Source organism: Pan troglodytes, chromosome 23, assembly GCF_028858775.2.
Source record: "Pan troglodytes isolate AG18354 chromosome 23, NHGRI_mPanTro3-v2.0_pri, whole genome shotgun sequence".
NCBI lineage: Eukaryota > Metazoa > Chordata > Mammalia > Primates > Hominidae > Pan > Pan troglodytes.
Window position 1 is genome coordinate 34,953,385 of NC_086016.1, and position 20,975 is coordinate 34,974,359.

The 20,975-nt window shown below is 45.4% G+C and overlaps 2 protein-coding genes across 11 annotated transcripts in view; one reads left to right on the forward strand and one right to left on the reverse strand.

Annotated features, from left to right (window-relative positions):
* TIMP3 (TIMP metallopeptidase inhibitor 3) overlaps nt 1–10,658 on the forward strand; it is a 61,639-nt gene extending 50,981 nt beyond the window's left edge. The window contains exons 3-5 of the mRNA XM_515097.8: nt 4,863–4,974; nt 5,632–5,753; nt 6,795–10,658. Coding sequence (XP_515097.2) covers nt 4,863–4,974; nt 5,632–5,753; nt 6,795–6,992 — 432 coding nt within the window. The 3' untranslated portion in view covers nt 6,993–10,658. The remainder of the gene's footprint in view (nt 1–4,862; nt 4,975–5,631; nt 5,754–6,794) is intronic.
* SYN3 (synapsin III) overlaps nt 1–20,975 on the reverse strand; it is a 546,668-nt gene that overhangs the window by 341,474 nt on the left and 184,219 nt on the right. For 6 of the 10 annotated variants that reach the window (XM_016939061.4, XM_016939060.4, XM_009438249.5 and 3 more), the window contains exons 5-6: nt 16,573–16,732; nt 12,536–12,625 (exon numbers count right to left, since the gene is read on the reverse strand). In XM_016939061.4, the coding sequence (XP_016794550.1) occupies nt 12,536–12,625; nt 16,573–16,732 (250 nt within the window). The remainder of the gene's footprint in view (nt 1–12,535; nt 12,626–16,572; nt 16,733–20,975) is intronic. The other 4 variants (XM_054675522.2, XM_016939062.4, XM_054675523.2 and 1 more) reach the window with 1 other exon arrangement.

A 20,975-nucleotide genomic window follows, 5' to 3' on the forward strand; every position in this document is an offset into this window, starting at 1 on the left:
TTATCATCCAGCAGTGTAGGGCTGGACTTGTAATATCCTGCAAAGGGTGTATCAGAAAAATCTTTGTAGGAGGGAAGGGGGAGAGGCCAGAGAGGCAAGCCTGCATGAGTTTTGGCACTGGTCCCTGGGAGACTTTGTTCTAGCAGATTAGAGAGTCTACCCTAGAGAGTCAGAAGGGGTGAGCAAGGGCTTCCTTAGAGCAGGACTAAAGGAACTTGGAGAACCTGAGACTCCGAGCCACCCTGTCTGACCTCTCTCTTCTCTCACTGATGAAAGGCAGGCAGACCTTCTCCCGTCTGCTAACTCTGGAGCCTCTGACCCATCTCTCAGGAACACTTCAGTACACAGAGACCTGCGATATGTGTGTGTGTGTGAGGGAGCAGGTGTTAGAATGTTGAGAGAGCTTATTGCAATCCCAAACTTGGAAATTAGCTGGGCTGTGGGGTGAAGGTGAAAGTTTCCAGAACTGGCTGCTCTAAGCTGTGGGGACCTTATCTCCCATCAGGACCATGAGAAACCGATCCACTGTGCCAGGAGTTATTGTTTATGTAGCGGAGACGTGCTCTCCAGCTGGCTGCAGGGGACAGAACGTGGGGGACATTATGTCCCAGCTGGTCCTGGGAGGGTCCCATGGGGAGACCTGCTGGTCATGTGCTTTGCATGTCCTGACTGTAGGCAGAGCAGACCTCCAGGGACTTCCTTCCTTTAGTGGTTTGTCTAACCAAATGAGCAATAGCAGGGTCTCGCCTTTGAAGCTCCAGCTGGAAGCATCTTTGACCCCCAGCCCACAGGGAACCATTCTTCTTGCAATGCCCGTGGTTCTTCCTGGCTTAGGACTCTCATCCAGCCCTCTGCAGAGACTGGCTCCATTTCTACATTCTCTGCCTGTCCTGCTAGACAAATTGCTGTATAGAGAAAGATCATGCCCGTGATAGCTCGGTCGGTCTGTAAATAAGAAGTTGTGGGTTTAAGTGAGTCCGTGATGTACACCAGCATCCAGAACAGTGTTGATCTTTGGTAGGCATGCAAGACATAGTTGGAATCATTGAGGCAACTCATGCTGTCAATGTAGAGTGAAGGCCAGACATTTCATAAGAAATATGCAAATGTTCCCAGACTCAGAAACTTCTTTTTTACCTTATTTGTCCCTTCACTCCAAGGGAAGCTAACATCTTGGAACTTTATGTAGATGCTACCAAGAAGAGGGGCCCAGAGGCATGCAGAACCCAGCTGAAAAAGAACAACCCACTTATGTCTGAAGTTCTAAACCAGCTTTAACTACTCTTGTTAAGAGCTGAGGAAGGGACTTAGGAGAAAGGGGACCAAACTCATTCCTCCTCTCCTTACAAATTTCATTATAACTTGTTCTAAGCTAACTTTTATTGAATGTTGTGGGCTGACTGCTATTCTAAGTCATTTGCTTCTCTCAAACACCCTAAGAAGTGCTTTGACCCATTTTACAGATGAAGAAACTGAGACCCAAAGAGGTTAAGTAACTTTCCAAGTGGCGAACAGGTGGCAGAGAAGATTGAAGATTCAAACTCTGGCTGTCAGCCTCCAAAACCTGAATTTACCACTGATCTCCATGGCATTGGTTTGGATTAGATTACCTTTAACATCTTTTCCAACTCTGAGATTCTAGGATTCTCTGATGTCAGGACATTATAAACCTATTATAACTCTCCTAAATTTGTCAAACCAGTTCTAGATCTCTATGATTACAGACATGATACTTTTAGAATCAATATTTAAATCAAGGTAGGATTATTACACAGAAAACACAACTGAGTAGAATCTACCTTTGCCATGTTGTTCTTTTCAGAATTGACCCTAAAACACAGCACTATGTTTGTCAGAGCCAGTCATTTGTAATGTGTCAGAATTTTGACTCTAGGCAAGTGCTAGGAGCTAAAATGCAGGTTCCTTCAAACTTCCAAGTAGCTGCGGTGCCAAGCTGATTTCGATGAGTTGAGTTCTTACTGAGCAGTTCAAATGACCAGACTGTAACCAGGGGCTTCATTCTCTCACCCACGAAGCACTAGGGCAGTCAAGGGGAAAGACTGACGCAGAAGGAATGAGGTTCCCATGGGCTGGGTCCAAAAGACCTAGAGCGAGTGCTTAGTTGAAACATTTGCCAAAACCTCAAGGAACACCCACACAAAAATAAGAAGTTGCTCGGCACAGAAGTCAGGGTAGGGGATGTTCTTCGAAGGCCACACTCCATGGCAGGCATACAGCAGCACGCTTAAACATGGTTCCTGTTAAGGCTAGAGAGGCACCATTCACATAGAAGAAGTCATCATCGTGACTCTACCCACCCCGCGCCCCCACCGCATAATTGAATGCTGAGTGTGGACGGCATTTCTTCCAGCACTTGGCTGCGTTACCGTGCTCAGTTGGCAAGCCTTGGGGGAGAAGAGGGGTTCAGAAGGAAGACCATCTGAGTCCATCAGAACAATGTGTGCTTTTAACAAGGCAGGGGCGCCCAAACTCAGTAGGTCCAACAGACCAAGTTATGCTGTGAAGGTCTTGTGGACCACCTACCCCCGCCAACCAGTCACCACTTAAAAGATGAGAAAACGCCAGCTCACAGGCCAAATGGGAGGCATTTAGAAGAGACACCAATGAAGAGATGTCTGGCTTTGTATTAATTACTGTAAGTAAATTAATACCAAATGCCAGGAAGTAAAGTAGAGGCATTTTCCTATTATAAACCCTTGGGACAAGCCCAGAGACCACCAGCAGTCCAGGGCTTGTGTACGCTGAGAACTGAGGGGATAACAGAATTGTGCAACACCTTGGTGCCCCACCGCCCCCGTTACCAAATCTCACAGTTCACAGTATCGCCTTGGCACACTGGGCTTGTGTAATACTCGTGGACTTGACCTGGAATCACAAAGCGGACTCAGCTTCTGTTACATTCATTCACCCCAGTGAGTCTGGGCACACACTGTGCCTCTGAAGGAGGCACAGTGGCCATAAATGGAAATAGCATTTGCCTGCTTCCGGGGACCTTGGTCATAGACTTCTGAGGCTTTCCTGGGAGCCAGTCTAAGATAATGGGTAAGAGTATGGACTCTGAAGGCAGAGTCCTCTGCTTGGAATCCTAGCCCTGCGATTTCCCAACTGTGTGGCCTTAACAAGCTACTTAGCCTGCCTGTGACTCAGGCTCCTCATCTATAAAATGGGCATAATAGTTCCTACCTCATAGGGTTGTCATGGTGATTCGTGGGCTAATATTAAAGGAGATTTCTCAACCTCAGTACCATTGACATTTGGGGCCGGATAATTCTTTGTTCTGGGGGCTGTCCTGAGTATTATGGGATGTTTAGCAACCTCCCTGCCCTCTACGAACTGTTGTGACAACCAAAAATGTCTCCAGACATTGCCACATGTCCCAAATATTTCCTAGGGGGGCAAAATTGCCTCCAGTTGAGAACCACTGTATTAGATTATGTCGTAGATACAAATAGCCGCATATCAGCAATTTCACGTGGTTCAATCTAACAATTATAAAGTATTTAACAGTTAAAAATCTTTGAACTTTGTAGATACATTTATGTGCTTCATCTGGGATAAACGAACCCAATGCTTTCATCAGACGCTCAGAAGAATAAAAAACATGGAGAATTTCTAGCTTGAATTCAATGTTCACCAGCCAAATAGAATTTCTATAAAGTGGGGTTTGTAATACATCCCTCCCAGGGCTCTTTTAAGGATACTGCAAGGGGAATGTGAGTGAGAATGTTTTTGTGGGCTGGAAAGTGTCACAGAGATATCATGAGAATGCTGGCTGAGTTCACGGGACCCAGGTCCTAAGGTTGACAAAGAAAAAGGACCTTTGTCACAGCTACTTCTCTGGATTTCTGAAAAGGTGCTGGGATGTGAGACATGTGTAGCCGAAGGAGTGTTGTGGGGCAGTTGGAATGGGGGGTATGGCTGGCTGCACAGGAAGGTTTCTCTGGGAAGGCACCAACCTGGCTAGTCAAGAGGATCGGTGGCTTCATCTGGGGTGAAGGGGGCCCTGGGGTGGGTAGATCAGTGACCGGCCACTGGACAGCTGAATAGGGGAGTGAGATTCCCTCAGATCCAATGTCAGCAAGCCTTCTGGGTACTGAGACTCCTCTCCTGTGTTCCTCTTATTTTATTGATACATAATAAATGTACATATTTTGAGAGTCCATGTGGTATTTTGATATACTCAAAAATGTATAGTAATCAAATCAGGGTAATTGGGATATTCATAACCTTAAACATTTATCATTTCTTCATGCTGGGAACATCTGAATTATCCTCTACTAGCTACTTTGAGATATACAATAAGTTATTGTTTACTGTAGTCATTCTACTGATTCAATGAACACTGGGTCTTACTTTTTCTGCCTACTCGTATTTTTGTACCCATTAATTATATCTCTTTCCCCCAATCCTTATTACCTTTCTTGCCTCTGGTAACCACCAATCCACTGTCCATCTTTATGAGATTTACTTTCTTAGCTCCCACATGAGTGAGAACATGGTGTATTTGTCTTTCTGTGCCTGGCTTATTTCACTTAGCAAAACGACCTCCAGTTCCAGCTGCATTGCCACAAATGACAAGATTTCATTCTTTTTTCTGGATGAATCATATTCCATTGGGTATAGATACCAGGTTTTGTCTATCCATTCATCTGTTGATGAGCACTTAGGTTGATTTCTTATCTTGGCTATTGTGAATATTGCTGCAGTCAACATGAGAGTGCAGACCCCTCTTCCATATTCCGATTTCCTTTCCTTTGGATACATACCCAGCAGTGGGATTATGGATCATATGGGTGTCCAAATTGGGAAGGAAGAAGTCATGATGTTCCTTTTGCCCACAGATGTACCGAGGCTTCACCAAGATGCCCCATGTGCAGTACATCCACACGGAAGCTTCCGAGAGTCTCTGTGGCCTTAAGCTGGAGGTCAACAAGTACCAGTACCTGCTGACAGGTAATGGCCAACTCTAGCTTCTAGGCCAGGGTTTGGCCAAGGTCCACTGTTTCTTGACTTCAGAAGAACACATAAGGAGTAGTTGACTCACCAAATGTCCAGTAAATTGTAAGGAGTCTCTAATGTTGAATTCATCCCACTTACCCAGTGCTAGGAGCTTGAGGCTCCTACACTTAGGCTGGACTTTGGAATTAGCTCCACCACTCACCTGGGGGAGGAAATCTCCTAATTTGTAGCTTCTCAACTTTACTGTAAATAAAAGGGGAGTATCTGTTCCTCTCCACCTCACACTCGACCTGTTAGGCCCGTCTTTGAAAGTTATTCATCTTTAGGCAGTCAGTGTAGTAAAGGAGAAAACAAAAACAAAAATCATTATAAAGGGAGGGAAGAGTTGGCCTCTAGTCCTAGCTCCAGTATTTAATGGGCTTGGGACCTTTGGCAAATCACTTTACCTCTCCGAGCCTCATTATCCTCATCTGGAAAATGGGGCTACAGTCCATTTTAAAAGGTGTTGGGTAGGGTGAAATAAAATCATGGGTCTGAAAAGTACCCAGCCACAGTGCCTGGGCTAAGTGGGAACATAGTAGATGTGAATTCTTTCTGGGCTAGGCTCTGGACAAAACAACCCTCTCCTTGTTTTCTTCTTTCCTCCTGCAGGTCGCGTCTATGATGGCAAGATGTACACAGGGCTGTGCAACTTCGTGGAGAGGTGGGACCAGCTCACCCTCTCCCAGCGCAAGGGGCTGAACTATCGGTACCACCTGGGTTGTAACTGCAAGGTAAGCTCTGGGGTCACTGGGGGAAGGAGGGGAGGTGCTGACTTGCAGCCCTAGAAACATTAGCTCCCAATGCACTGGGTGCCAGGCCCTCGGCTGGGAAGGGTGTGCACGTGTTAGGCCAGGGCAGAGGGGCAGGTCTGAGCAGATATAGTAAGGAATGTTGCCCCAGGCGGGGCAGCGAGGAAGGCAGGGAAGGAAGAATGCCTTTCTGCTGTAATCGGCTGCCGCCATGATGACCACTTGGAAGCTGCTGGGGCATGAGGGCTCTTGAGTCCCTGGCCCCATCTGGCAGTTCAAGGCTGGAGGTATAGGATCCTGACACTGGCAGGTTCTCCCAAGTGGTTTCAAGTGGGCTCACCCTGGTAGCTGACTCATCGGTAACCCCACCCCAGGTAGGCAAATGGGCCCAGGACTGCAGAGACCAGATGCTACAGAAGGTCTCTCTTTACCAGGCCCATCCCCCTGACCCAAGTATAGGGCCAAGGTACAGCTTGCCTGCTGTGGGAGGAAGTTGGGCCATTCTCTCACTTCATCTTCAAAACAGTCCTGTGTGGTTTTAATTACTATGATCTCCATTCTGCAGATGAGAGCTCAGAGAACTTAAGTAACTAGGCCTAGGTCCCACAGTTCACTGAATCTGGTTTCCAACCTAGGGCAGCTAGACTCCAAAGTTTATGCTCTAACCTTTCTAATTCCTCGATTCCCTAAAACAACTGAGATCTCCCATCTGAGACGAAAAAGTCCTCTCAGTAGTCTAATTCTGCTACTTACTGGCTGTGTGACCTGCAGCAAGTTACTTAACCTCTCCGAGCCTCCTAAAACTGTGATAAGAATTAAAGAGAATAATATCAAAGCACTTATCAGAATGTCTGTTAGACAGCAGGTGCTCAAGCTAGTGCTATTTATATTATGATCACTGAGGGACTGATGTGGCTAGGCTTCCCGTGCAGTGGCCCCAGGGTCTGAATCCAGGCTCGGCAGCCTCAGGCCTGGGCACACCATGGCAGAGTCCATCAACTGCTGCCTGTTATCTAATTGCAGATCAAGTCCTGCTACTACCTGCCTTGCTTTGTGACTTCCAAGAACGAGTGTCTCTGGACCGACATGCTCTCCAATTTCGGTTACCCTGGCTACCAGTCCAAACACTACGCCTGCATCCGGCAGAAGGGCGGCTACTGCAGCTGGTACCGAGGATGGGCCCCCCCGGATAAAAGCATCATCAATGCCACAGACCCCTGAGCGCCAGACCCTGCCCCACCTCACTTCCCTCCCTTCCCGCTGAGCTTCCCTTGGACACTAACTCTTCCCAGATGATGACAATGAAATTAGTGCCTGTTTTCTTGCAAATTTAGCACTTGGAACATTTAAAGAAAGGTCTATGCTGTCATATGGGGTTTATTGGGAACTATCCTCCTGGCCCCGCCCTGCCCCTTCTTTTTGGTTTTGACTTCATTCATTTCCACCTGGGAATTTCTGGTGCCATGCCAGAAAGAATGAGGAACCTGTATTCCTCTTCTTCGTGATAATATAATCTCTATTTTTTTAGGAGAACAAAAATGAAAAACTACTCCATTTGAGGATTGTAATTCCCACCCCTCTTGCTTCTTCCCCACCTCACCATCTCCCAGACCCTCTTCCCTTTGCCCTTCTCCTCCAATACATAAAGGACACAGACAAGGAACTTGCTGAAAGGCCAACCATTTCAGGATCAGTCAAAGGCAGCAAGCAGATAGACTCAAGGTGTGTGAAAGATCTTATACACCAGGAGCTGCCACTGCATGTCCCAACCACACTGTGTCTGTCTGTGTCTGCATGTAAGAGTGAGGGAGGGAAGGAAGGAACTACAAGAGAGTCGGAGATGACGCAGCACACACACAATTCCCCAGCCCAGTGATGCTTGTGTTGACCAGATGTTCCTGAGTCTGGAGCAAGCACCCAGGCCAGAATAACAGAGCTTTCTTAGTTGGTGAAGACTTAAACATCTGCCTGAGGTCAGGAGGCAATTTGCCTGCCTTGTACAAAAGCTCAGGTGAAAGACTGAGATGAATGTCTTTCCTCTCCCTGCCTCCCACCAGACTTCCTCCTGGAAAACGCTTTGGTAGATTTGGCCAGGAGCTTTCTTTTATGTAAATTGGAGAAATACAGACACCATACACTATCCACAGATATAGCCAAGTAGATTTGGGTAGAGGATACTATTTCCAGAATAGTGTTTAGCTCACCTAGGGGGATATGTTTGTATACACATTTGCATATACCCACATGGGGACATAAGCTAATTTTTTTACAGGACACAGAATTCTGTTCAATGCTGTTAAATATGCCAATAGTTTAATCTCTTCTATTTTGTTGTCGTTGCTTGTTTGAAGAAAATCATGACATTCCAAGTTGACATTTTTTTTTCATTTTAATTAAAATTTGAAATTCTGAACACCGTCAGCACCCTCTCTTCCCTATCATGGGTCATCTGACCCCTGTCCGTCTCCTTGTCCCTGCTTCATGTTTGGGGGCCTTCCTTTAACTGCCTTCCTGGCTTAGCTCAGATGGCAGATGAGAGTGTAGTCAAGGGCCTGGGCACAGGAGGGAGAGCTGCAGAGTGTCCTGCCTGCCTTGGCTGGAGGGACACCTCTCCTGGGTGTGGAGACAGCTTGGTTCCCTTTCCCTAGCTCCCTGGTGGGTGAATGCCACCTCCTGAGATCCTCACCTCTTGGAATTAAAATTGTTGGTCACTGGGGAAAGCCTGAGTTTGCAACCAGTTGTAGGGTTTCTGTTGTGTTTTTTTTTTTTTTGAAATAAAACTATAATATAAATTCTCCTATTAAATAAAATTATTTTAAGTTTTAGTGTCAAAAGTGAGATGCTGAGAGTAGGTGATAATGTATATTTTACAGAGTGGGGGTTGGCAGGATGGTGACATTGAACATGATTGCTCTCTGTCTCTTTTTTCAGCTTATGGGTATTTATCTTCTATTAGTATTTGTATCTTCAGTTCATTCCACTTTAGGAAACAGAGCTGCCAATTGAAACAGGAGAAGAAAAAAAAAAAAGCAGCAGACAACACATTGTAGAGTCTTGCACACACACAAGTGCCCAGGCAAGGTGCTTGGCAGAACCCCAGAGTGGGAAGAGAGTACCGGCATCGGGTTTCCTTGGGATCAATTTCATTACCGTGTACCTTTCCCATTGTGGTCACGCCATTTGGCAGGGGGAGAATGGGAGGCTTGGCCTTCTTTGTGGGGCAGTGTGAGCAGAAGAAGCTGAGGCCAGCATGTCAGTGGTTTTGAAGGGATGAGCCCAGACTTGATGTTTTGGGATTGTCCTTATTTTAACCTCAAGGTCTTGCATGGTGGGGCCCCTGACCAACCTACACAAGTTCCCTCCCACAAGTGGACATCAGTGTCTTCTCTGTGAGGCATCTGGCCATTTGCACTCCCTGGTGTGGTCAGCCTCTCTCACACAAGGAGGAACTTGGGTGAAGGCTGAGTGTGAGGCACCTGAAGTTTCCCTGCGGAGTCGATAAATTAGCAGAACCACAGCCCCATCTGTTAGGCCTTGGTGAGGAGGCCCTGGGCAAAGAAGGGTCTTTCGCAAAGCGATGTCAGAGGGCGGTTTTGAGCTTTCTATAAGCTATAGCTTTGTTTATTTCACCCGTTCACTTACTGTATAATTTAAAGTCATTTATGTAGCTGAGACACTTCTGTATTTCAATCATATCATGAACATTTTATTTTGCTAAATCTTGTGTCATGTGTAGGCTGTAATATGTGTACATTGTGTTTAAGAGAAAAAAAATGAAACCCCCATGCCGCCATTTTCCTGAATCAAATTCTACAGTGGAATGGAGAGGAAAATACTTCTAGGCAAGCAGCTAGACTGGTGAATTGGGGGAAATAGAAGGAACTAGTAACTGAGACTCCTCCAGCCTCCTCCCTATTGGAATCCCAATGGCTTCTGGAGTAGGAAAAAAGTTTAAAGTACATTCATGTTCTTGTTCTGTGTCACTCGGCCCTGGGTAGTCTACCATTTACTTCACCCCAAGTCCTGCTGCCCATCCAGTTGGGAAGCCATGATTTTCCTAAGAATCCAGGGCCATGGGAGATACAATTCCAAGTTCTCGCTTCCTCCTTTGGGCATCTCTTCTGCCTCCCAATCAAGGAAGCTCCACGCCCAGGCTCTCAGCTCTCGGGCCAGTGCTCTGCTCTGTCCAGGACAGGTAATACTGGGAGACTCCTGTCTTTTACCCTCCCCTCGTTCCAGACCTGCCTCATGGTGGCAACATGGTTCTTGAACAATTAAAGAAACAAATGATGTTTTGGAATAGCCCTGTCTAGGGCAAACTGTGGCCCCCAGGAGACACTACCCTTCCATGCCCCAGACCTCTGTCTTGCACGTGACAATTGACAATCTGGACTACCCCAAGATGGCACCCAAGTGTTTGGCTTCTGGCTACCTAAGGTTAACATGTCACTAGAGTATTTTTATGAGAGACAAACATTATAAAAATCTGATGGCAAAAGCAAAACAAAATGGAAAGTAGGGGAGGTGGATGTGACAACAACTTCCAAATTGGCTCTTTGGAGGCGAGAGGAAGGGGAGAACTTGGAGAATAGTTTTTGCTTTGGGGGTAGAGGCTTCTTAGATTCTCCCAGCATCCGCCTTTCCCTTTAGCCAGTCTGCTGTCCTGAAACCCAGAAGTGATGGAGAGAAACCAACCAGAGATCTCGAACCCTGTCTAGAAGGAATGTATTTGTTGCTAAATTTCGTAGCACTGTTTACAGTTTTCCTCCATGTTATTTATGAATTTTATATTCCGTGAATGTATATTGTCTTGTAATGTTGCATAATGTTCACTTTTTATAGTGTGTCCTTTATTCTAAACAGTAAAGTGGTTTTATTTCTATCACACATCTGCTGTCTCTTGCCTTGTTGTGTTCTGATGCCACGGGGAGTTATGTATACACCAGCAGGCCTTGAAAGTCTGTCCCCAGCTCCAGGCCTGGACACATCCCTCCCTCCATGCACCGCTATGGCCTGGCCCCACCCTGCTCCAGTCCTTTTCCCTTGCAGAAGGAATCTTAGGAGAGGTGCCCTGCCTTGACTTTGCTCCCTGATTCTATTGCTAGAGTCCTCCCTAGTTCTGCTGAATCTGGATGTATTAATATATCTGTATCTAATCACCTATTGGTGGTACAAGTACTCCCAGACTGGAGTCCTTACTCAGCCCTCCTTGTTTTCTTCCTAAGAATCCCAACCTGGTGGAGGTGGGGAGGGGCGGCCTGCAAACAGCAGTCCTTGATGTCAACTGCCTGCTTGAAATTCCAAGTATGTCTTGGCCTAGTTGGGAACACCAGGAACTCATGAGGTCTCACGACAGCTGGTGACCTTTTCCCAGAGCTTATAACAACCTCCTTTCAGAGTATACAGCAGGGCCTCTCACTGTCAATGGGCTGGGCTGGCTGCAGACCCCTCGCCCGACTTTCATCCCACCATTGACAACGTTCCAGGTTTTCACCCTTGTTTTAAAGCTACTCCTACTATATGCCAGGTACAGCACTTTAAATACAGGATCTCATGAAATCCTGACTACTCGATGAGGTTGCTCCACAATCATCCACGGTTTTTACCTGAAGAAGTTGGGGCTCACAGAGATAAAGTCATTTTCCTGAGACCTAGTGTGTAGACAGAACTGGCATTCAAATTCAGGCTAGTTTGATAATGAACTCTGAATTTCCCCCACTGTAAGGATGCATACAGTAAGAAAAATCCAGGGTTTGGGGATATGCTGGGTTTCACATGTGCCCTTCTTATCTCAACCAGCATGTTCTGGATTCTGTGACTCTTGCCCGATCAGATACAGGGGAAAGATCATCAATAGAAATTCTGCTTGGTTAGAGTGATTACTCCTGGAACCTGCAGTCCTACCCATCGGTATCTCCAAACAGGACTGTCTAGCCCAGAAGCCTGAGCTTGGACTCTACAAACAGCCACAGTAAGTCCCCATCTGGGACTACAGTATACCCTATTCATTATTCTGCTCCCAAAGACGCATTCCCTGCAAGGCCAAGCGCAGGGTCACAGCCTTGAATTCCTTTGACCAGTTTACGAAGACCACCAACTATGCAAGCAGGCATGTTGCAGGCTCTTTCCTGCTGCTTAGAGCTCCTCCCCCCAACACTTTCTGGCTTCAGGTGGAGAACCCTTCACCTCATTCAGAAAGACATTCACCTCTTCCACCCAGGTATCCTCCAAATGGGAGGCTGTACCACATATCCTGAGCTAAGCCCTAACTGCTTCCCAGAGGAGATCTCAGGTGCATTCAGAAATTGGAAAGTGAAGAGGACATGTAAGGAAACTGCCCTTCAACAACCAATGCAAATCAAATATTAATATTACTGCTTTTTATTAAAATATGAGTTGAAATCAGGTTCCACAAAAGGCTCAAGTAAAACAACATCCCACCTTGAAAACATCTTTTACCTTTATAATCAGCCTCTGGTTCTAACATGCCCCCAGAACATGTCCCCTGATTTGCTGAAAATCTCCAAGTTCCAAGGAATGTGGTTCACCTTTGTTATTTGCCCTACTGCCTGAATTTCACCTGGAGAGACGACTTCCCTTAGGAAATCCAGGCACTCCCACAGGACACTGTGACTCCGCCTTAGAGTCTGCGTGGTCAGTGTACAACCCCTAGAGTCCACCTCCTCCATCCAAAGAGACCGAGGACAAGTCATCTGTATTCATTCCGCATCATGCAAAGAAACAGAGTAAAAAAGGGCACTCACCATTGGCTTATGGTTGGGGAAAAATGTTTGCTCCACAAGCGGGAACTTCTCAGGACCCAGGGAATGGAAGATCTTAATGAGCTGAGAGAACTAGGATAGAAGAGGAGAGAACATTGATCAACCATTGTTACCCAGTATAACAAAACCTCCCACTTGATCTGAGGCCTCAAGCATCTGACTGTTCTGAGCTGAGCTTCAGTAGGTGCTATCCTACCCTGCCTATAGGATAAAGACCAGATTCCTTGGCTGGACATTCATCCTCTCCATCATCTAGCCATATTAACCCCTCCATTTCTGCCCAAGACCTAGTAAGTAGGCAGAACACTGGGTTCAGCCCAACCATATTTAATGAGCACTTACTACAGCCTCAGCATTTCACACAACGTCCTTCTCCACCTGCTGATGTTCATGCCCTGCTCCTTGCCTGCAATACCTTCTTCCTAGAGAGGCAGCGCTGCATGGTAATAGATGGTGTTAGATGTGGATCCAGCCTTCCTGGGTTCAAATTCTTGCTTTGCCACTTACTAGCTGTATAACCTGGGAAGTCAATTCAGGTTTCTGAGCTTTGGTTTCTTCACTCGTAAACTGGAGATCCAACCTCATGGGATTGTTGTAAGGATACAGTGTGTCAGAGGCAGTGCTTTGTCCACAGCAGTGCTAAAATGCTAGGTATTATATTAATAAATATTTTCTCTGCTGTTGCAACCCCTCTCATTTCCAACAGCTCAAGCCACATCCCTTCCCACTGCTCTCCTCCTGCTTCAACACTTGCTTGTTTTGCCAGATACTAGCTATTGTCTCCGGAGCTCAAAGGTGAGCTCTGTCACTATGCTTTATTATTGGAGCAACAAGCTGAACACGGGGGCAAGGCCTGAAGGAAGACAGGCTGCAGGTGCATGGCTGTGATACTAATATCTTGCTGGAGGGAAGCATAGGGGGTGAAGGGATCTGGAAGGGGGACAGAGTAGGGAGTCACGATGATCCCCTGGAGCAGATGACATAAGAGAAGGAGAAAGGGCCCTCCGGGTGTGCATTGAGACTAATGTATGCTGGAGACCCTCTGCAGCTGCCATGCTGTGGCGTCAGTTGCAGGTGATGATGAGAGACGAGGTCGAAGCATGATCCATCACAGACCACCAGCCTTAAAGGCCTGACCAGAAAGCTTAGAATTCACCCAGAAGGTGAAGGAGAGCTGCTGGTGGATATAAGCAGAGAAGAGCAAATCAGATTCCGAACAAGATAAAGGAATCAACTGGAATTTGTGGTCCCATGTGGATGCCCAGTGGTTAAAGGAGTGGCCAACCTGACTTGGAGGTCACTCAATACTAAGAGCCTGGACACTGAAAACAGAGTAACTAGGAACTTTCTGCATCCACCCAGGATTGGTCTGCAAACTCTTGGGGTATAGCCTTCAGATGCAGCACAACAGGGAGTCAACTTTGAGGGTTTAAGAGAACTCAGAAATATGGAAAACGATGTATGTGTGTGTGGGGTCCCTCATTTTGCAGACAAGGAAATTGGAGTCCAGAAAGGGAGAGTGATTCCGCAGGTAAGCACATGAGTTTTGAAGAGGCCTAGCTCTACCACTTACTACTAGCTATGTGAGCCTCAGTTTCCTCATCTGTATGATGGAGATATTAGCAACTCCTACTCATAAGGGTGCTAAGAATTAAACACAATATGCGTGTTAAGGGCTCAGGATAGCACATGGTTAGTGCTGATGAGTTGTGGTTGCTACTATCGTGATAACTGTGGTAAAAGGTGGGGAAGGGCTAACACCATCTAGGACCCTTTCCTAACAGTGGCACTGGAAAATCTTGGATGCCATTGGCCAAAAAGCCCAGTTAGGGCAGAATGAGAAGGAGACCAGGGCCATGACAATAGTGGTAAATTCTATCCATACCTATTAAATTAATGCATGTAGCCATTCAGTAAGTACTGAGTGTTCCAACTCTACATGGAACTTGTTCCAGGTATCTAAGGCAGTGAAAATTTTTACCACTTATTGAGTGTGTACTTTGTGCCAGCCACATTCTAAGCATTTTCATCTATTAAATCATAACTCTACCAGGAAGGCGCTATTACTATCACCACTTTCCAAATAAGGAAGCTAAGTTCAGAGAGGTTAACGGGGTTGCTGCTCAAGTAACACAGCTCATAGGTGGAGAAGCCTGGACCTAGGAATCTGGCTTCAGAGCTCACACTCTCAACTACCACCCTACACCACCAGGTGATCACATAGATAGCAAAACACCACAGACCAGACAGCTATGAGCTTCATAGAGCACATTCTACATACCCCAAGCCTCCATATTACCTATCCTCTTTCTGTCCTTGATCTTCCCCCTTGCCACTGATCATAGGACATATTGCATATTTGGCATAAGTATTAAAGCACCGCACATGCCTCTGCTCACTAGAATGTAAGATCCACAGGGCAGGGATTTTGGTCTGATTCGTTCACTGCTATGTTTCTAGGACTTACAACAGCACCTGGAACACAGTAAGTGCCCAAGAAGTATTTGTTACATGAACGAATAACTTCTAATCAGGGAGACAGATAATGCACAAATGAATGGATAAATTTATCATTCTAGGTGGAGATAAGTATCTAGGAAAAAAATAAAGCAGGGTAAGGGATTTGAGAGTACTTGAGCAAGTGGAGGAGTGGTATTTTTTCTTTGAGTTGGAGTCTCGCTCTGTCACCAGGCTGGAGTGCAGTGGCGCAATCTCGGCTCTCTGCAACCTCCACCTCCTGGGTTCAAGCAATTCTCCTGCCTCAGACTCCCGAGTAGCTGGGACTACAGGTGCACGCCACCACGCCCAGCTAATTCTTGTGTTTTTAGTAGAGACGGGGTTTCACCATGTTGGCCAGCATGGTCTCGATCTCTTGATCTCGTGATACACCCGCCTCGGCCTCCCAAAGTGCTGGGATTACAGGCGTGAGCCACCGTGTCTGGCGAGGAGTGGTATTTTAAGAAGTCTTTCTTACAGGTAACATTTGGATGGAAACTCAAATAAATCAAATGAATGACTGAAACTAAGGAATAAAAGAAGAGAAATTAAACGTTGGGTGTTGGAGAGAAAGATGGCTTAAATTGTGGCTTCACCACTCACTGAGCAAGTTCCTTAACTGGCCTGAAGCTGAGCTTCCATCTCTGTAAAATGAAGGGTTGACACTCACTTCACATGAGAGCGACAGTTTGAGTGCCAGGTAGCATAATTTTCTGGGACATAGTAAGTGCTCAATAAATGGGGTCTGCTGTTAACAACAATAATGATAGAATGTTCATAAAACAATATGGTGCATCTTTATGACTAATAACATAATACCATACCATAATGTTATATAATGTTTTGTTATTATATATTAATAGTATATATTGTCACTGTATTATATATTATATATTACAAAGATCAATTATTACATATATGTAATATCATATATCATATATTACATGTAACATGTATAATATATAACATGTATATATTAACGTATATGTATTTATTTATTACAAATCTTTTTTTCGAGACAGAGTTTCGCTGTTGTTGCCCAGGCTGGAGTGCAACAGCACGATCTCGGCTCACCACAACCTCCGCCTCCCGGGTTCAAGCGATTCTCCTGCCTCAGCCTCCCGAGTAGCTGGGATTACAGCGGGATTACAGACATGCGCCACCATGCCTGGCTAATTTTGTATTTTTAGTAGAGATGGGGTTTCTCCATGTCGGTCAGGCTGGTCTCGAACTACCAACCTCAGGTGATCCGCCTGTCTTGGCCTCCCAAAGTGCTGGGATTACAGGCATAAGCCACCGTGCCCGGCCTATAAATATTTACCATAATAATATATAAAATATAAAATTAATATAATTGTTAGGCAACAATTCCAACAAGAGCCCTAGGATCCAAGTTCAGTTCAGTTGCTTAAATAAGAATTTTTACTACTGAGGCCTCCATGCTGGGGAGTGGGCTTGTCGCAGAGTGGGAGGCCACCCACTGCCTCCCAGATCCCTCCAGGTCAGCCTGCCCTGTCACCTACCACCCAGGGCTTGCTGCAGAAGTTGTAGACGGAGTAGAGAGAGTTGACAGCAGGCAGCCCTCCATACTGCAGGCCGATGACCAGGCTGCGGTAGTCCTCCCCCAGGGCCATGCTGTAGGCATGCTGGCGGACCAGGATGAAGTCTGGCTTGAAGGATCTGCTGAGAGAGCCAACAGCAGTGTTACCACACTGGGACATTGATGAAACATCAGGGCATCCGGCCACAGCTTGCTGGGGATGATAGCACTGACTTGCAGGGCGGCAGCTTAGTTCAGAAGTGGGAGCAGGTGGGGGCTGAGGGCAGTTAAATGCAAAGGCACAGCTACTCCACTATAAAGTCAAAGGGCTGGAAACACTATATATATTCTCTCTCTCTCTCTCTCTCTCTCAGGCTCTGTCCTAAATTCCCTGCATTGAACATCTATTTCATTTGCAACCAGAAAAAAATATATCAAAGTGAATCAACTGAGATTCTGCAAGGTACCACGCACTCTACTGAATGTATGTATTATCCATGGTGAGGACAACTGCCCTAGGAGGTGAGGGTTGTCATCAACTCCCATTTCACAAACGAGCACCCTGAGGCTCAGGAAGACTAAGTCACTTGTTCAAAAAGATACGCTGCAGAGAGGCAGCAGGGCCAGGTCTGTGTAGCCTCATGGCTCCGGCTCTTGTTCCTGCAGATCTCAAATCAACCAACACATCTTGGTTTTTTTTTTTTTTTTTTTTTTTCAAGTAGCAACCTCTGGAAAGCAGCAAGAGTATGGATTTGATGGCCGAGCCCATGCCAGGCTATTTGCTAGGTCCCTCTAGAGATAGGATCCTGATGAGTGCTCACAAACAGACCTGGGTAAAGATCTGGACCATCTCCCCATTTTATAGATGGGAACACTGCAGCCCAGGGAAATTATGAACTTTCCGAATCACAAAGCTCAGAAGCAGGAGAGCCGCATTTGAACTCAGGTCATCTGGCTCCAAGTCCACATGCTTTTGACTCCATCACAGAGCCCCAGGAGGATTCACACATTGTTTGATTCATACCACCAAAGATCAAACTATTTTTGGATTCCTTACTTTTAAGTAACACAAAAAAATCAGCCCAGGCTGGGGCAATAGGGAGCATTATAACCATTTGCTACTTTTATCTGATTTTAAAAGTAATACACATTCTTTGTGTATAAAAAAACAAAAATTCCTTGGCATGTACAAAGAAGTAAACAAAGTGCTCATAATTTTACAATGCAGAGGAAACTCCTAACAACCTTTGTATATACATTTTTGATCCAATGATCAATTTCAATGTATATAATATGCATTCACATTCATAATTGCTCCATACTTTCTTTCAATTGATTTTAATGTTTTCCACATAATAATATAGTGTAAATATTTTTCTCTACTACCAAAAATATCTTCCAAAATATAATTTTTAATTTCTACACAATAGTTCACTGAATGATATATCATAATTAAGTAAACCAATCATCTACTATTATCATATAGGCTATTTCCAATATTTTGTATACAAATCAGTGCCATTATTTTAAATTATTTTCATAAGATAGATCCTAAGAAGTGGGACTAATGGATTAAAGGGTATAAGCTTTTTGTAAGATACCCAAAAAAAGTTCCCTTTTTAAGGTACATCTCACAAATTGTTTATGAGAATGTCCATCTCATTACAGCCTCACCAGCACTGCAGTTTTTGAAAAATATTTTTTTCAATTTGACAACAGAATTCCCCCCAAAAGACACCTTGTATCCTGCTATTCTTTTAGTTTGCATTTGTCTGATTCTAGTAAAATTAAACGCTTTTTATTAACCATCTGCATTTTCTTTCCTGTAAAAGTCTGTTCACATCCTTTTCCATTCAAAACAAAACAGGGTCTCCAGTTTCCTATTGAGATGAGTTCTGTGTATTAAGGATACTGCCCTTTATCCATCATGTGTGGCAATGTTTTTACTAGATGCTTGCTTGTCTGTTTCTTTTTAATGGATGTGCATCTTAAAAAACAACACATAAATATATTGTCCATGGCCCTGGTTCTGACAATGAGACATCCACTCCTCCCTGGCAGCGTGGGTTCCATCACAGACAACAGTGGCAGCAAACGTGGTGTCTTACTAAGAATAACCCCATCCTTCTTTATGAGGAAATAATAAAAGGTCTCCTGCTGGCCAGCCTCCTATTTTTTTTCCCCATTGCTGGGAATTCATAAGAGGGACATGGGAAAAACAAAAAACACCAAACCTGGCTATCTAGAAAAAGAGGATGCCCTTCCAAGACCACCTTCCAAGAGGAGAATCCCATGGCTTGTTTTGGGATCCCCGACTCTGGCTCCAGATATTATGGTGCTCTCTCTCCAGGGCTTCCAAAACTCACCTCTAAATCAGAACCTTTCTGATTCCTCAAAATAAAAGTAGCAGGAAGCTCCTCATTGTCTTTACGGATTTGGAAATCTGCCTCAAGATCCCACATGTGAAGTGCTCTTACAAAATTATACATCACTCCCCTGCTTCAAACCCTCAAAAGGCGTCTCTCTTTCTGACAAGAGATCCCTAGTGCCTTATCGTGGCTACGAGGTCCCAAATGGGTTGCCTGCCACTCCATCCTCATTTATTTTATTTTTTTAAATTATTATTTTTTTAGAGACAGGGTCTCCCTCTGTTGCTCAGGCTGGAGTGCAGTGGTGTCATCACACTCACTGCAGCCTCAAACTCCTGGGCTCAAGCGATCCTCCCACGTCAGCCTCCCAAGTAGCTGGGACTACAGGTGCGCACCACCACATCCAGCTAATTTTTAAATTTATTTTATTATTATTTTTTATTTTTTGTAGAGATGAGATTTTGCTGTTACCCAGGCTGGTCTTGAACTTCTGAACTTAAGTGATCCTCCTGCCTCAGGTTCCCAAAGTGTTGGAATTACAGGCATGAACCACCCTGCCCAGCCTTCCATCCTCATTTTCTATCTTTCTCGCCTCCCTCACTGCCACACAAGCCACACTGACCACCTTCCCTTCCTTCAATTCCCTAGATGCTCTTCTCCCACATTGCGTGTAGGTGCCTCGTCCTCAAAGCCACCGTTCTGTCTACTCTATCAAAATTTGCCCCAACCCTCGTTTTGCCCTATTTTCTTTATTCACGGCTCTGTGACAATTTTATTTCTCCTGTTTGTTTGATTAGCTGCTTAACTGTCTAGTTCTCTTCTCTAAAGATGTCAGCTCAATGGGAACAGAGGACTTGACTGTCTTGGACAAAATAGGCCTCAAAACTGTTTTTAAATAAATGATTGCATGAATGAATGCATATATGAACACATGAATAAATGAATGAACATGATGTGAAATGGCCACTGGAAAGGGGAGGGATCACTTTCCCTGCGATCCTAGAGAAGAAAACTAGACTGATAGACAAAGTAGCCAGGAGACAGCAAGTAGCCCCTTATAACTAAGGGGTTGCCTTACAAGCTAACAAGTAACACCATGAAGAAATTCATAACCCCAGGGAATTCAAGGTGGCCACCATGACCTCTTAAGAGTCTCAGATCTAATATGTGAAAAATAAGCACTTCCTATGCACAATATATCAGGCCAAACCAGGCATGTGTTATAGTGTGAATTCTGCCATTCACTGCTACAGAAGGCATAGAGTCCTTCTTGAAAGTCTAGGGTATGATGGATTTGCAATGACTATAGAGAAATTACTGACTTGAGCTGGGCAACCTGTGGCATTCAGTTCCTCCCTCTGTACCCAGCACCCCAGGTTCTCCATCTGGCCAGGGGGTGGCCAAGTCCTGCAGTCAGCCCAACATTTAAGGTTGTGACCTCCAGTAGTTACCGAGCCTCGACAGTGGGCCAAGCACTCTGGCAAAGGTTGGAGATCCCAAGATGACAGGGATGATTCCTGCTTTTAAGAAACTCACAACCCAAGAGGAGTTGGGTGCAACGTGCCCTAAGCACTTTTTTTTTTTTTTTTTTTTTTGAGAGACAGAGTCTGGCTCTATTGTCCATATTGTCCAGGCTGGTGTGCAATGGTGTGATCTTGGCTCACTGCAATCTCCACCTCCCAGGTTCAGGCAATTCTCCTGTCTCAGCCTCCCAAGTAGCTGGGATTACAGGCATGTGCCCCTGCACCCGGCTAATTTTTGTATTTTTAGTAGAGGCAAGGTTTTGCCATTTTGGACAGGCTAGTTTCAAACTCCTGACCTCAGGTGATCTGCCCACCTTGGCCTCCCAAAGTGCCGGAATTACAGACGTGAGCCACCGTGCCTGGCCAGCATTTGTTAAATTAACAAAGGAGGGAGTGAGTGGGTGAGTGAGTGAGTGAAATAATTGAGGCGTGTAGGTGGTCCAAAGGATGGATTCAACTCTGTTAAGGGATGAGTGTGAGCAAGTGTGTGCTGG